Source organism: Xiphophorus couchianus, chromosome 7, assembly GCF_001444195.1.
Source record: "Xiphophorus couchianus chromosome 7, X_couchianus-1.0, whole genome shotgun sequence".
In the NCBI taxonomy this organism is placed as follows: domain Eukaryota; kingdom Metazoa; phylum Chordata; class Actinopteri; order Cyprinodontiformes; family Poeciliidae; genus Xiphophorus; species Xiphophorus couchianus.
In genome coordinates, this window is record NC_040234.1 from 5,921,527 (window position 1) to 5,937,698 (window position 16,172).

At 40.8% G+C, this 16,172-nt stretch overlaps 1 protein-coding gene across 1 annotated transcript; it reads left to right on the forward strand.

The window, feature by feature from the left end:
• The first annotated feature begins 9,051 nt into the window (after positions 1 to 9,051).
• On the forward strand, positions 9,052 to 9,944 carry LOC114148936 (piggyBac transposable element-derived protein 4-like). Its single transcript, XM_028024446.1, has one exon. It carries the CDS (start codon positions 9,052 to 9,054, stop codon positions 9,739 to 9,741), a length of 690 nt encoding a protein of 229 aa, XP_027880247.1. The 3' UTR covers positions 9,742 to 9,944.
• The last annotated feature ends 6,228 nt before the right edge of the window (positions 9,945 to 16,172 follow it).

The following is a 16,172-nucleotide window of genomic DNA, read 5'->3' on the forward strand; positions in this document are numbered from 1 at the left end:
AGTTTCTGCTATTGATTGTTTTGATGCTTCCTCAAACCATCTTACCTGGTAAAATAAAAGTTTCATCAAAAAATAATAATAGGAAAAAAAATAAAAGGAAGAATAATAAGAATAAGAATGAAAAAGCAAACTGCTGCAGACATGTTCAAATTTAAATACACAGCGCCGAAAAAAAGAATTCATCACCTTTAGAGATTTTTTTTCTGTTTTTGCCACACAACAATTTTTCGAATCATAAAACAAGTTTCCATATCAGACAAAGATAATGAGTAATTTACAAAAAAAATGTAATTATGAAGTGATAAAAATCTATTCTAACCAGCCTGACTCTATGTGAAACAGTCATCATGTGTTTGCAGTAACACTTGATCAATATGGATCAATATGGAGGAATACGGGTCCTCTCTTGCGTGCAGACCTGCACACACTGGGACTCTCCCACTGCTCCCAGTTTTGCCCAGCTTCTTTCTCGTACTGTTTTAATCATACACACCGATCTTAACTCAAGCCAGCGAGGCTATGGTGCTTTAGATGTTTATTGGTGTGTTTTTTGGAGAAATTGAGTAGGTTAACATGGTGTCTCCGTTCCCTTTATTGGAAACTTAAAACCAACTTTATATTGTTGGGCAAATCCTATTAACTGTGTTACTAATGTCACTACTGGGGTATTAGAGCTGCCATGTGGGGAGCTAAAATAGGAAATAGCTTTTGTGAAACCTCGGTGTGCGTCTCATTTTATCCCCTCTCTACAGCTTTTAACACCACTTTGTCTTGTTGACGGTTTTACATCCTGCTGCCCTCTGCCAGCTTCTCCCATCCAGCAGGAATGCATGGTAGAAGCACTGCAGGTAGCAGTGTCTTCACACTCCCCTCATCCGTGCTGAGATCACCTCCAAGGCTCGCACTGCACTTCCATGGATCACGTGATTTATATATTCTGACCAACAGCAGTTCTGTCCTTCTGCCTGCAGTGAACGTAAAAACATCTTTAGGAAGCTTTTCTTCATTTATTCACTCCAAATTGCAGCTCATTTAACACTGAGTGTTGAGCAGTAAATATTTTCTGTTTAACTGAATGTGTCCAACTCCTGGAGTTTTTAATATCACTCATCACATTAGGTTTTATGGTAATTTTGCTTTAGAATTATAATACTAAATATAGTTATTTTTATGACTGCAACTGTTAGAAAAACAGCAATTTGTTTCACTCCTACATGGGGTGAAAGTTCAACGCTCTATACACAACAAATGCAGCCAAGTAATTAAGTAACTACTGTAACGTGCAGCTAATCAGAAAGCAGGTTGGGCTACCTGCTTTGGAACGTCTTCATGCATCTAACATGCCGACGTGAGTAAATCTTCACCTAACTTCTGCGTAATGTAAAATGACATCAAACACGGTTTTTGTCTTCAGCTGTTAGTGTCACCTTTATAAAATAATCTTTTTTTGATAAAAGGGATTTCTTAAATCATCTTTTTCGCCAAAAGACAAAGAAAATAAATAACTAACTTTTGGTAAAAAAGAAAGAAAAAACGGCTTAGGCCATAATTTCACAACGGTGACAATATAATGTCACTAATATGACATCTGAGTGGGACTTGATCACATATTGTGTCTGTAAGTTGCGACACTCATGTCACAGTATTTTTCAAAAATGTTATTGTCCGTCATTTAAAAATTACTGGAGGACATGATGCCATGCTAAATCCTGCAAATGAAAAACTTTTTTAAAAAATCACAGGTCACAAGTCACCCTACCTCCGTGAATTGTTGGAGCATTAAGTCGATAAATTTACCTACGTGATGCACAGCAACGAGCTGCTGCCTACAGACTGCAAATGTTGTTTTAGTTGAGGGGGGGAAGAATAACATCTATAAAGGTAAAGCTCACAATAAAAGCCTTTAATGAAACCATAAACCCCCAACTTTGTAAAAGGTTTCACTACAGAGGCGACTCTTTATCAGACCCAGCCTCTTAGCCTCACTCGCCCAACATAGTGTCTGGCCTTGAGCAGCGGCAGTGAGGCTGCTGAGTTGCTGCTAAACATATTATGTGGGTTTATGACTAAGCAGCAGGGGGTGAGCAGACTAGATGATAGAGGAAACTGGAGGAGGGACGCCTGCTGTGGACTGTGCTCCTGTGTTTAAGAAGCTGTTGATGTTTAAGAATGTGTTTACGTGTGCGCCAGAAGCGTAGCCGGACCGACGCGCTTTCGCAAACTACGGGGATAATCTTTGTCAATTTGTTGCAGACGAAGCCGACCAAAAAGCCTCCGCGAGCGGCCAGAGAGAGGTTCTGAATCGACGCAGTCGTCCACGGATCCATAAATCTGCTCGTCCCTGCAGGGAGTAGTGAACCTGCCTCCTATGGAGCTGGCATGGGCAGACAGTGGAAGTCCCATTTATCACATCGGCAGCACATGGGAAGTCCTGCAGCCCCAGCTGAATGCAGACCACCTCACAACTCTGGTCTGTGAAAGAAGCTTCTGTTTACTGTCCTTTGGATTCGCTCGATCCTCTCTCTGGACTTTGGCACAAACATGTATTTCTACTAATACGATTGAAACCAGACATGTACAGACACAAATTAATAAAGACACAAGCATACAGTGTTTTTCAGACTATAAGCCGCTACGTTTTTCCCACGTTTTGAACCATCCGGCTTTTAACCCGGTGCGGCTTTTCTGTGAATTTTTCTTCAACCACCAGGAGGCTCTTTAGCAGGAAGTGAATCGTTGGAAGTCAAAATTGGAAATCAAAGAAGAAAGCACTGATTTTCATTTAGAACAAGCAAATACTTGCAGCAGGCACGATGGAGAAATGTTTTCAAACTCGTCATGGAAACCAAACCACACGAAGAAGTTAATATGATGCAGCTTTTAAGTTGAAGGCGATCGATGTGGTAGTACAGATTGATAGGCGCTGCACGTAAACTCGGCGTGAACGAATCCATGGTTCGGCGTTGGAGACGCAGGGCTGCGTCCTTAACAGCAGATTTATTAAAGACGTAGCTCTCTGCTGCGTCCTTGTGGAAAACCGAGAGCGGCGGAGATACCAGCGGCTTATATACACTGTATGTATGTTTCCAATTTTTTTAAAAAGCCTTTCTAGATACGGCTTATAGTATGGTACGCTCTATAGTCCGGAAAATACAGTACATTTTCTTTCTCACTAGCTGCGTTTTCATTGGCCGTAGAAATGCGCAAATTGAAATTACAAAAATAAACGGTAACACTTTATATGACGGGGTGTGCACATGACACCTGTCATGAACATGAAGGAGTTTTTATGAATGTTCATAACTGTTGTCATGAAGTACATTGGGTAAATAATGACAATTTTAATGCAAAGTTGCTGTAATGGAAACACCTTTTTTGCATCACACAAATCACATCATCAACAGCCGGACGTTACTACTGGTGGAAACGACAAACTGTATTTGACCGTTTCAAAAACAGTCACCCTGATACTGAGCAAATGTAGGTAGTCTTTCGAATTCGGTGAAAGTTACAAAAGAAGCTTCTAAAAGATGTTCTTTCTTAAGTTTTTTAACATTTTGGTCATTCTAACTAAGCTAAACCAAGACACGCAGTGAGAAAAAAATCAGTGTATATAAACATCTGGTTTCACCTATATACTATATAAATGATATCACTTGGATTTGAATCCTGAAAAAGGTTTTGTTTTTTCTATATTAAAACAAATGTTGGAGCAGTAACAGTTCTGAACCGGTTCCTGAACCGTCTGGGTTTCTCTACGGTACGTTTTCTTTTTTTTTTTGTGCTTCTGTTTGGACTTCAGAAGAAAAAAAAAACTTCGCTTCTCCACTATTTGTTTAAGCGGGTTGAAAGCAGAGAATGTTCTGTACTACAACTTTGCTAATATTCAATCAGTAAAACCATGTTATTTTATTCTACAGTTTTTTTGTTGTTTTATTTTAAACTTCTTTTCATTTTCGTCTTATATAACCGTATGTAACGACATTTCATTTACAGGTTCCTTTCATAAAAAAAAACACAAAAAAATCAAGTAACTTTGGCCAGAAGAGAAAATATACAAAGAAAGTACATAAACGCACAACACCTAATGGCTGAATCAGAGCCGCCTCCTAATCCATGTAGACTTAAAGACGGTGTTGGCTTGTCCCTGATTGTGTAAAAACTGCAGGACAGAGGCCTTCATTGTGGAGCTTCGGCTGCTAAAGCCAGGAAACTTTTGAGGCGACGTAATGACATGTTTGATGTAGTGCTCCTTAATGCTGTAAACACTCAGTTCCCTGGCAGTCGTCAGTGACAGTCTGTACTTCAAAGTTGCTGGAGCCATCTAGAGCGCTGCCATGCTGTGATGGAAACGGGAAGATCTGACAACGACTGAAAGAAACTGGGGGATTCGAAAGACAAGTGGAGGGCGAATAGTGGAAAAATAAGCAGATGAGACAGTTTAAGGGTTGGGGAGAATGAATTAAAGTGTCAAATCTGACGATAGAGGAACGCTGAGCAGGGCCAGGACAGGAAGTCACCAGTGAGTATTAACAGAATATGGCCGACTGCTAATACAATAAAAGATGTAAAATGAAAGTCCTTTGTGTTGTGATCGTACTCTGTTTGTTAAATATCTGTTTGTGCCTCTGGATTTATATTATAATATGAAAAGGTACCAGTGCAGTCCTGATGGACGGCGGGTTCCCCAGCTGTTCCTATTACACAGGACGTTAGTCAAGAGTCTTATTGTCATTATTGTTTTGTTTACACTAGAGTTGGACTGATCAGATATTAGTATCTGTATCGGTCCCGATATTTAAAAAAAAAATTCTATATCTGGCATTGGTGACAATGTGTCTGATCCATAACAGCAGATCTATTCAGTGTAAGTCTATGCTGTGTGCTCAGAGCGATGTTGTACTTTATTATTTATTTTACATTTTATTTAGAATTCCTAACTTCACTTTCTGAACCATTTGAAAGAAGGTTTGTTGCAATTTTTTTTTTTTTACACGTTTGACCAAAGTGGTCAACTCATTACTTTTGTCTGTTTCTTTTTGATTTATTTTACATGTGATAGTCCTAAATGCGTTGACTGAACAGATTAAAGTTGTGTTGTTTTTATATGTCTGACCGAGCTTGGTGTATATCAGTGTGCTGTACTGGCGCAGGGATACGAAATAAATTTGTAATTCAGTACATTTTCCTCTGTGTTTAGAAAAGAGGATCATTTTAAATCCATTCAGCTGATTTTCTGTATCAGATCGGTATCGGCCGATACCAACCCTCAGATATCGGTATCAGAAGTGGAAAAAAAGTGGACCTCCTAATTTAAACACGTATATTCAGAGTTTCTATATTTACAATTCATTTATTGCTACTTGTTAGTGTAGGGATGGTGGCTCTGAAGTAAAATAAGGATTAATAAACGCTTCCAGGGATGTTCCATTGTTATCAAAGCTAACCTGACTCAAGAGAGATTAGAGAAAAGAACACAAGATTTTAAAAATATCTTTTTCTTCAGTGAAATCAGGTGAGTTTGTGTAACATTTACTCTCTGGTGGATTTGATATGAAGGTACGCACGGCAGTAGAAAGAAACAAGTCGTGAAATTTCCCCACAGAGACAGGAATAGCCTCGGTATCGGTATGTAACAATCGGCGGCCATGTTCAGACGCATAAGCGTGGAGAGATGAGGTAATTGAGGACGTTTATTCGTCCGTGGGGAGAAGGCTGTCGTTGCTGGATTCCTGTGAATGAAGTATGTGAGCGGGCTCCTGCGAGCCAGATGATTCACCTTCGTTATAGGTCGGATGCGTCCACACGGGTGTGACGCCTCCGCAATAGAGTGGAGAATTCACACATGGCCTGGCAGAGCAGACCCCTGCGGAGCGGCTAATACTGGATCTGGATGCTCCATCGGCAGGTACCGCGTGTCGGCCGTCGACTCGTTTGGACATCTGACTCGAACAAGCAGAGCCAGTTCAGGATGAACGTCTCGTATCAGGACTGAAAATCAATCGAGATGCAAATCTTGAGTGGAAATTAGCGCTTGCGCGCCATAAAGCAGCTACAAAACGCTAACTCAAGGTATTTTCCACGTCCCGAAGTGCCCAAGGAAAATTCACACAGGCGCAGGGAGAACATGCATATTCCAGACACCAAGTCCTGTCCAGCCAAGATTCGTCCCACAGTCCCAAATCATATAATTAAAAAAGATGTGTTCCCCGAAGTATTTAGTGCCTCTCAGGCGCTCGGGCTGCACGGCCTCCCCTCTTCAAACTGTGGGAGGAAGAGTGCAAACTGCTTTTGTCTCCCACTTCCTAAATCAAAGGAAGCTTTTACCTTCAATCTCCAGTTCTGCTTACTGATGATGGTTCTCGTCGTGAATTGGTTTGCGGTTTTGTTATGATTCTTTCTGGTAGGTCTGTTTTTTTTTTTCTTCTTCATGTTATTCCGAATCCCAAATAGTTTCTGTTGCGTTTAGTTAATTCTGGTTTAAGTCTCTTTATATCTCGACAGTTTCTTTTACTTCTTGCTCATCAGGTTTTGTCAGGTCCACTTGCACCTGATTAATAGTTTTTCTTCCCTTTGGATTATTCCTGTCATGTTCTTGTTCCAGTGTTTTGGTCATTTGTGCTATTTAGGCTTGTTCTTCATTTCCGTTGACATTTTTCTTAGTGAAGTGTTTTTTATTTGTTTTCTGAGATTGTTGTCAGGCCCGTTTCTCCTTATGGTTCCACTTTCTCAGCTAATTGTTGCAGGAATCAATGCCATTGAACTCGCCTCTGTCTCCTCGTCTTAGTTATGCCACTATTTAAGTTCCTGGCTTTCCTTCATCCTCTGTTGGATTCTCTGGGGGGAATAAATCTATCGAATGCCACAGCGGTTGTCTGCAATTTGGCTCTATAGGACCCAACATGACAGATACGCTTCCCTATTTACTGCCAAGAGTGAAGTCACATTCCAGTCATTGTATTGATTTGATGATTATTTCAGTGTGACAGATGACTGATGCAGCGGTTTTTGTAAACAATGAAGATCTTCAACCAGCAATTTTGTTCAAACGCAAATAATCTGGAGCAAACGAGACGGACGTTTGATCTGGATAATGATCACTCCTTACCATATATGGAAAATAACGTTGCATGATAACGACACATCACGAGATGTGAGGATGGATTATGTTGAGTAATACTTATTAAATTTTGCTTAACCTAAAGTTTAAGTCAATCCTGACACAGAGATTAGAGCAAAGCACAAGGGATTTTAAAAACATTGCATTTGTTTTTTAGTGAATTGATGTGAGTTTAAGTAAAATTTGTGATATTTTACCACTGCCAAGACCATTTAAAATCTCAGTTGCCATCGCTGGGACTTCTGTTTGCAGAATCAATGTTTTGGCACCAAATACATTTAAATTTTGTATTAATCTTGATTAGTTTTTATATAAATTTTTTTGGTAAGGTAAAAAAACTAAAATCAAACACCTGACATTTTGTCAGTGCGTTGTGGAGCTTCATCTGCTGCCTCAGCACAAACAGAAACTGTGTTTTCCCTCCTTTCTGACGTTTACATCCCGGACGAAACTGTCATCTTTGCCGGGTTTCCTGCGGTTTCCACGGTGAAGGAGTTGAGCAGAGGCTACAGGCCCTCTCTGGGAACCAGCTCTGAAATTTCAACAGCCTCTCTCCTCTGATTTGAAGTCTTGGCTGCTCAGGTTTTTAACCTGCTGTGGTCATGAAACTCAAAACTGCCTATAAAACAGACAACATGGGATAACATATTTTGGCCTTGTTTTCCTCCCGGCTTGGACAGAGACGGAGCGTACTTCAGGGTAATGTACTGCATGCTCTAAAAACATGTGCTTCGCCATATTTGGGAGACATTTTGAGTGGAAATGTTACTGGGCTTCTAGGGATCGTTTTTTCCCCCCGTAGTTGCATCAATCTCACTGTGCAGACAGAGATGAGACGAGGACTGGAGTTCAACAGTCGGATTGCAGCCATTAGCGCTCACTTCCTGGTATTTGCTGAGTTCACATAATTTTAAAGTGCCCACCATCCCGCATCCACAGTTTGCCCGTGTATTGCTCACAGTACACTGTGCTCAGACGTGAATACGTTTGCTGCATGTCAACTTTGACGTCGTGAACAGCACAGATTCTTTTTTTCAAATCAGAACCGGATCACTTTTACATGTTTCTCAAACCAGAAACATGTATTGTCTATTCAAGGTGTCAGACTGCGTGGTTATGTGGCGTGAAGGTGTCAGGATCTCATGTAAATGACAGACAAACCCGGCCGGGCTGGGGCCAGGAGTCCAGGGGCGTCGTGAAAAGGGTCAAGAAAGAAAAAAAAAACATTCACTATTGTTTAAAAAACTAATAGGTGTCAATATAACTTCCTAATATAAAAATTTTACTAATTTGGCTCTATAGCAAGAAATATTAAAACCTCCATCTACAAATGATACTTTGAGGATCTCCCCTCGCCCCTGCTTTTCTAATGGTTGGTTTCTTCCTACGCACAGCATCCTCTCCTCCTCAATGCACAACTATGTTACCCTCGGTTGTTGTAAAAACAATTTCCAAAGTTAAATTTGCAATTTTAACTTTGCAAATTTATGCCTTAAAATTGGCCTCTGTCTCTTTAACCCTTTGATGCAGAACATGGGTCAAAAGTGACCCGGCTGAGTTTTTATCTTCTATATCTTTGCAATAAATTAATTTCATCATTCAGTATTCTAGGTATTCCTCAATTAACTTGTTTTTGATCATCATACATCCTTAATAAAATTTTTCCTTTCTTACTTTTTGAACAAAAACCCTTTTTGTATCACTACCCTTCTAATGCACAAAACGGGTCAAAAACGACCCGCATTCATTTTCCAGGTTACTTCATGTATGGTTGAGTGTTTCTATGATATGCTTTTGAAATAAATTAATTTTATCATTTACTTTTCCAGATATGCAGTAAATATCTTGTTTTTGTTTACCACAAATCATCATTTTTATTTTTTCTTTCTTAAGTTATGAACAAGCACAGCTTTTGTAATTCTACATGGACAATGGACAACTTTTTCACTAGTTTCACCAAGCTCCTCAAGAACAATCTGACCATCGTTGGGACTCTTCGCCAGAACAAGCCTGACATACCATCTATCATGAAGCCATCCAAATCATGGGAGCTTCATAGCTCAGAATTTGGATTCTATGGCAACATGACCATGGTGAGCTATGTGCAGAAGAAAGGAAAGGCTGTTGTCCTACTGAGCACCATGCATGATGACAAAGCAGTGGATAACAGCAGTCAGAAGAAGAAACCAGAAGTGATCCAGTACTACAATAAAACGAAAGGAGGAGTGGACACAATGGATCAAGTGGTTAGCAACTACACAGGTCTGCGGAGAACAAGGAGGTGGCCCATGGTTCTCTGGTACAATATGCTGGATGTTGCCACACTCAATGCCTACACCAACTTGGGGGCACAACACCCTGATCATATGGGTGGTGCGAGTAATGCACGACGACTATTTATCAAGGAGCTGGGCAAAGAGCTCGTCATGCCACATATGAAGAGGCGCATGGAGGGCACACCCAAACTCCAGAAGCCTATTATTGAGGCAATAGGAAGGTGTGGGTTAAAAAAAGACACAGCCACCACTCAGCTACAAGAGGACATCAGACAGGAGGGCCAAAGGAAGAGGAAGAGGTGTGCGATCTGCCCAGTTTCAAAAGACAGAAAAGCCAGCAGCTAGTGTTCCCAGTGCACTAGGCCGGTGTGCAAGGAGCACAAAAAATTAGTGATCATTTGTGAGGCATGCAAAAATTGAGATGGCAGTTTGTGTTCTACTAATGTGTTCAGTTGTGTTTTATTTTGTTTGGTCACATTTCACCAGTTTACAGTTGTTCAACCACAGATAAAGTTCAGTTCAATAGCTGTTATCTGTTATCAGGATTTATGTGTGTGTGTGATAAAATGACAAACGTGTTGCAAGTATTAAATAAATAACAGTTTGGCCCCATTCACTGCTAAAGTAATTACTTGAAACTTTATTTTTTTATAGTATTAAGACATTTAATTTTAAATCACACTTGGATGACCCATGTATAGTAATATAAAAATGATTTTTGTTCCTAAAGTAGGAAATAAAAAAATAAATTAATGATCTGTGGTAATTAAAAACAAGATATTTAAAGAATACTTGGAATATTCAATCATAAAATGAATTGATTTTGAAAAACAGAGCAAAGAAAAACTCAGTCAGCATGAAATAACATGGAAAATGAATGCGGGTCATTTTTGACCCATGTTGTGCATTAGAAGGGGTGTACATATGTTGTGCATCAAAGGGTTAAGAAGCTTCTGCTCTTTCTGACATTTCGCCTTCTGCAGGTCATCACAGCGCTGCTCCTCCAATGAGCTGTTTACGACCGTTCTTAGGAGCATAGGACTGAGAGCTGGTTTGTTTCGAGCTCAGCAGAAGCGCAGCTCCACCGAGTGTTTGCTAATTTCTGCTGACGCTAGTTTGAAGGGGCTGAGTAAGGGCATTACATGGGAAGGGCAAAAACTGAGGTAGAGACTGAAACTCAAAGGAGGAGCTTTGTAGAAACAGGTGCAGTTTTGTGAGAACAAACACTTTAGCATCCTGAAATTCAAAAATCAAAGCAACACTCCTATGTATGTTTGTGATGGGATGACATTAAGACATTATATAAATCTTTAAAAAAAGTTGACTGTACATAATACTGCCCCTTTAAGTTTCAAAATAGTTCACAGCAGCATGTAAAATAAGTTCTTCTAGACCATTGGAGCGTTTTTGAAAAAGATAGATGTGCCAAATTAGACTTAGGGATGATGATTCTAATTCAGGAACTGCAGGCTTTTAGCAGAGTGGTCGACAAGACGCTGATGTGTCAGATACACACTTTAAGACACGCATAAGAAAAAGACTTGTGAACGTCTCCGCACCTGGACATTGTGGGTTTTTGTTTTACGAGGACAGAGAACGTTGTTTCGAAGGGTTAACAGCCCTCCACCCAGCCAGAACGCCACGCTTCACGGCCCCCAGAACGTCGGAGCCGCAGCGGAGCGTGTAATCATAGTGCCACGTCCGAGGCTGCGGAGAACTCACAGACCAAACCGTCCGTGTCATCTCCCACTTCTGACTGGGAAGTTGTGGAAGTGAACCTCAGGCGAGGCGGTGGGTGGGCAGATGGGACGGTGACGACGCTATGGAGTACATCAAAATAGGAAGTGGGTGGATTTTTTTTCTCCTTTCTCCTTTAAACCTTCCAGGCAGAAATGAAAAATGATCGCCTCCCACCATTCATCCTAGGCTCTGTTTTCAGACCTCTTCCTGACGAGGTTTCTACGCACCTGGAACGTCCGAGCCGGACGTCGTATGTGGAAAGGTGAGATGTTAAACTAAGAATGGATGAGCGGGCCGCGGTGAGACGCGGCTGTGAGCAGACAGCTGCGCCCTCAGGAGATCCGCTGGCTCGCAGGATTCTCTAAAGCAGCTCTCCCCCGGTCCTTTTTAAGTGTTTGACAGGTGAAATATGACAACATAATCTCTGCGGCCCCCTCAGGGACAGCCCCGCCGAGAAAAATATTAGTCCCGACCTTGGAGTTATAGATGCAAATACATTCTGGAGAAGACAACCAGTTGACCCCACCGTAACCCCAGGAGTTTACTACGAACGTGCACACCTGCTACACACACACACACACACACACACACACACACACATGCCCGCACAAGAAGGAACCCCAAAAACATCTGTAATGGAAAAAAAAATAAAAGAAGAGGCTCCAATACACATGGAAAACATTCACACACAGATAACAGAGCAGATTAAAGGCGACTCACACGGATTATGACGACTGTATTTGCATAATTTAAGATGAAGCGCCTGAAATACAAAACTAAAATCTAATTTTGTTTGTATAGCACCTTTCAGCAACGAAGCATCTCGATGTGCTTTACGTCATGAAAGCTCAACAGCACAAAGCCACCGAACACACAGTCGACAATTGAAACACTGAGTCATGAGCCGTCGTTCATTTGTTCAAAAGCAGCTCTAGACCGGTGGGTTTTTCTAGTCTGGACTCGCCTGCGCTCAGCTCAGCTGCTTTTGCCGTTTTCTGGAAGTTTGTTCCAGACTTGTGGTGCAAATCTGGAACAAACGCTGCGGCGGTCGCTCTGTGCTGAGTCAGAAACCCGTTACAGACGAGAAAACGGTTTGCTGTGTATGAAAACATTTCAGCTATCAGTTGCAGCTACAGAGAGCGATCATATCAGGCCTGAAAAACAATATCCTGTTGAATTACTGCTCATTCAGTAGCTGCCGTTTCGCTGCCAAAATTCATGAAGTTACATTGGTTCTCAGCGTGAGCATGCAAACCCTGTAAATCACTTGATATTTAAAAAAATCTAAATATAATATACAGCGTCTTTCTATTGAAGGGTTTAACGTACCAGATGTAATTGTGTAGATTTTTCACGTTGGGCTCCAAAACGGCGGAACGATCTGCCTCCAGATACGAGGCAGGCATGTTGGCTCAATGTTTAAAACAAAATTAAAGACCCTCTTGTTTAAAACAGCACAAAACGTATCTCTGTCAAGCTTGTGCTTAATTTATCATTCATTTGACTACATTTTATATTCTATTTTAAATTTAGATTTTGTATTTGTTCAAATGTCTTTAATTGTTTTACATAATTTTTTGTTGTCTCAAATTGGAGTACCTTTTCTTCAGTATTTATTTATTTTTATTCTTTGTCTGTAAAGCACAATACCACAGATTGAGGTTCTAAAATTGTTTCCGTCTGACCCCAAACCTACGGAAATAAACAAAAACAGCCATCACAAAATGAACAAACTCGAAGTTAAAATGAAAAAGCTGAACGTAGAAACTTTAATAAGCCTTCGCAGAATTTGGAAGTTCCCTGAATTGAACAGACAATGCTCCCGATGAAACGGAGCCGACTGAAGACGCTCCGTTCCGCTCTTTCCTTCTCCTGAATCCGACGCTGCACCGAAACAGCGGGAGCAAAGCAAACCGAAAGGTCGGATGTGATTGGCTGCTCTGGTTTGGATCGAGCTGCGCTGCTCTCCGCCCGGTCCGACTCAAAGCAGGCGTTTTGGCCGAGTCTGTTCTCAGGTCAGGTTCGTTTCACAGAACAGGTGGTGGGCACGTGGAGCTCAGACCAGAGAGCCTTCAGTGTTCACATTCCTTTTTATGACTACATCTCTGTCATCAAAGAGCCTTTCATAAATTTGTTTCAGGAAAATAAATAAATAAATAAATAAATAAATAGCTGGATAGGAACGAAGCCAAGGGAGGGACTCGAGTGTCGAGTTTCTGCTCTTTGTGCGTTTTGGAAAGTAAAGTCTGTCAAAGTGAATAAAGCAGAACGTTGCGTCAGGACAAAACCGAACACGAGTAAAAGAAAAAAAAATCTTGTTGAATAAGACGGAAGATAACAGGATGAGACAGGAAATGGAGACGATGCAACGGGAGACGGGAGGAGACGACGGACAAATCCCGAACGTGCTCCTTCTAACAAGCGGAGAGAGCGGACGGACGTCTCGAAGGAGACGTGGAGGAGGACGCAAAGGACCACACAAAACCTGGGCTCGGTTCCGGCTAGCTGGGAATCTCAGGGGACTTTTAAGCCGTACGGTGAGGTAACACAAACCATCTGCAGGGAGGGCGAGCTGAAGGAGAGGCCCTCCATGTCTTTATAAAACAAATCTGAAGGTTGAGTCCAGAACCTCTTGGCTGCTAGATTTACTCACCAAGTCTTCAAGAATATGTTGGTGTTTGTAATGAAGCAGACGAACAATTGTTTTCAGATCGGTTCTGATCGCAATTTGACACGACAAGAAAGGAGGGAGTACAATGTTGAGGTCATGGCTTTTTGACCAGGACCTATTATGCAAAATTTATATTTTTCATGTTTTTATTCTCCCATTTGGGTGTCAACTGCATCTAAAAAAAAACACCCAATCTTTTTTATTTTGTCCAATAAGTTCGTGTTATTTGGTGTCTGGAAAACAAACCTTTCAAAGACCTTCCGAATGTAACGTCACAAATCAGTAGGAACTGCCCGTCGCCTAGCAACCCGAGTGGAGCTCCAGTACCTTTGCTGGTTTTTACCACAATGTCTGCTGGGAAAGACAAGTGTTTTCCACTTGCACTGTTGCTGCGTTCTTCTTGGTTGTGCAGGAGGCTCCACTTCTGCTTTTCTAAAGATATACTGTTGCATGATGACACATCTTTTTAACAACCATTTTCAAAAGCGAGTGTAAATGTTGAGTTGAGGGGGCGTGGCCAGCAGCGGCTTCTTTAAAGTGACAGAGACCTAAAAGAGCTCATTTTGAACGGAGACCAAAACGGGCAGAACTGACCAGACGGACATCTGATTATCTAAGAATGATTTTGAGAAAAAAATAATGTAATGAACTTGTTTTGTATGGCACATAGACTTCTAACATGTTCAAGGAAGCACAGCGTCACCTTTAAGATCACTGAAAACAATGGTTTCCCAAAAACATTAAACAAATAGAAATCTGAAACAGGATTCCAACATTTCTTCACTTGTGCAAAGGTTTGTTTTTATATCGAAGCTCATTTCTGTCATGAAAGAAAGAAAAAAACAGGAAATCATAATTTTGAGTTTTGAAGTAATAATTATGGGATACGTTGCCTTAGTTTCAACTTTTGAAGACATATATTTGTGAGATGCAAAGTCATGGTTTTGAGATTCAGTCATAAATCAGATTCAGTGTCATAATAATGACGTACAGGGTCATAACTTCAACTTAATGTAAATTTTCAAAGCTGTAATGTGAGATGCAAAGTCATGGTTTTGAGATTAATTCATAATAATGAAATGCAAAGTCATAACTTCAACTTTCAAATTCATCATTATAAGATTTAAAGTCATAGTGATGAGTTTCAATGTCACGACTAAGATACTGAAGCAAGCCTCCTTAGAGAATCAGTGACTTTCTATTTCATAATTATGACATTAAAGCTCAAGATTATGACTTTAAAACAGGTAATTATGACTTCCTGTTGGTCTTTTATTTTGTCTTTCATGGCAGAAATGGGCCTCCAACCCTTTCTAAAAGAATGGAAGAAGAACATAAAGGCTTTTGAAGTTGATCTGCCACAGAGTTGCAAGCAAAGGTTGTGATAACTTTTGCTTGAGTGTGCAAATATCCTCAGTTGTAACTCAAACACGCAGGATAAAGACACGCACAGTCATGTGAAATACCCCTCCCCACCACTAGAAGCCACATTTAATTTGTTTAATTTGGTTGATCTTGGACATCTGGTGAATATGTGCATACCTAGTGTAATGGAAGTTTCTAAAAACGGTGCTTTAAATGTAAGGTTAGCTAAAACTGTTCACCAGTCAGACTTTCACAGCATTAGCTTAGACTCATGTGGCTCAGAGGATGCTATATGGGGACGTAACACTATGCTGTCAGTTAGTCTGTTATCTCTCTATCCAGTAAATAAATCATAATTCAATAAGACCGCACAATTCACACACTCACACATATCATCAGTCTGCGCGTAGTACTGACCTCGTGCTAGTAAAGACTGGATGGATACCGTTAGCAAACGACAGTTTTCAAGCGTTGCCACAGTCGGTCAGGACTTTGACTGGAAACGTTTGTTAGCCGTCGTCCTGTTGGGAGAAATGCCTTCACCCCAGGGTTTAACCTGAAACATCGAACACAAAGAGAAAGGTATCTAACAATTACAAAAGACTCGCATATACAAGAAAATAAAGTAAAAACAATTCAAATGAAATCTCCAAAACTATTATGAATGTTTTTTTAGTGGTCCAACCAAATATATGATGGATCTTTTAAAAGGGCAATATTATGTAAAATCAATTTTTTTGAGCTTTGCATCATGTAATGTTATTCCTTCATCTGTAACATACCCTGAGTGTTGCTTTGATTCTTTCATACATGTTTGAGAAAGCCTTTAATCTCCATGGCAACCATGCAGCTTTGCTAAACGACTGGGTGGACCTAGCCCCGCCTTTGAGGATGAAGCTCCTCCTTCGAGCTCAAGTTTCCAAGCTCCTTCCACCTCACAGAGCAGCCCTCCCTCACGACTCCTCAGCTCGGCTCCTTCAGACTAGCCAGCAGCAATTAG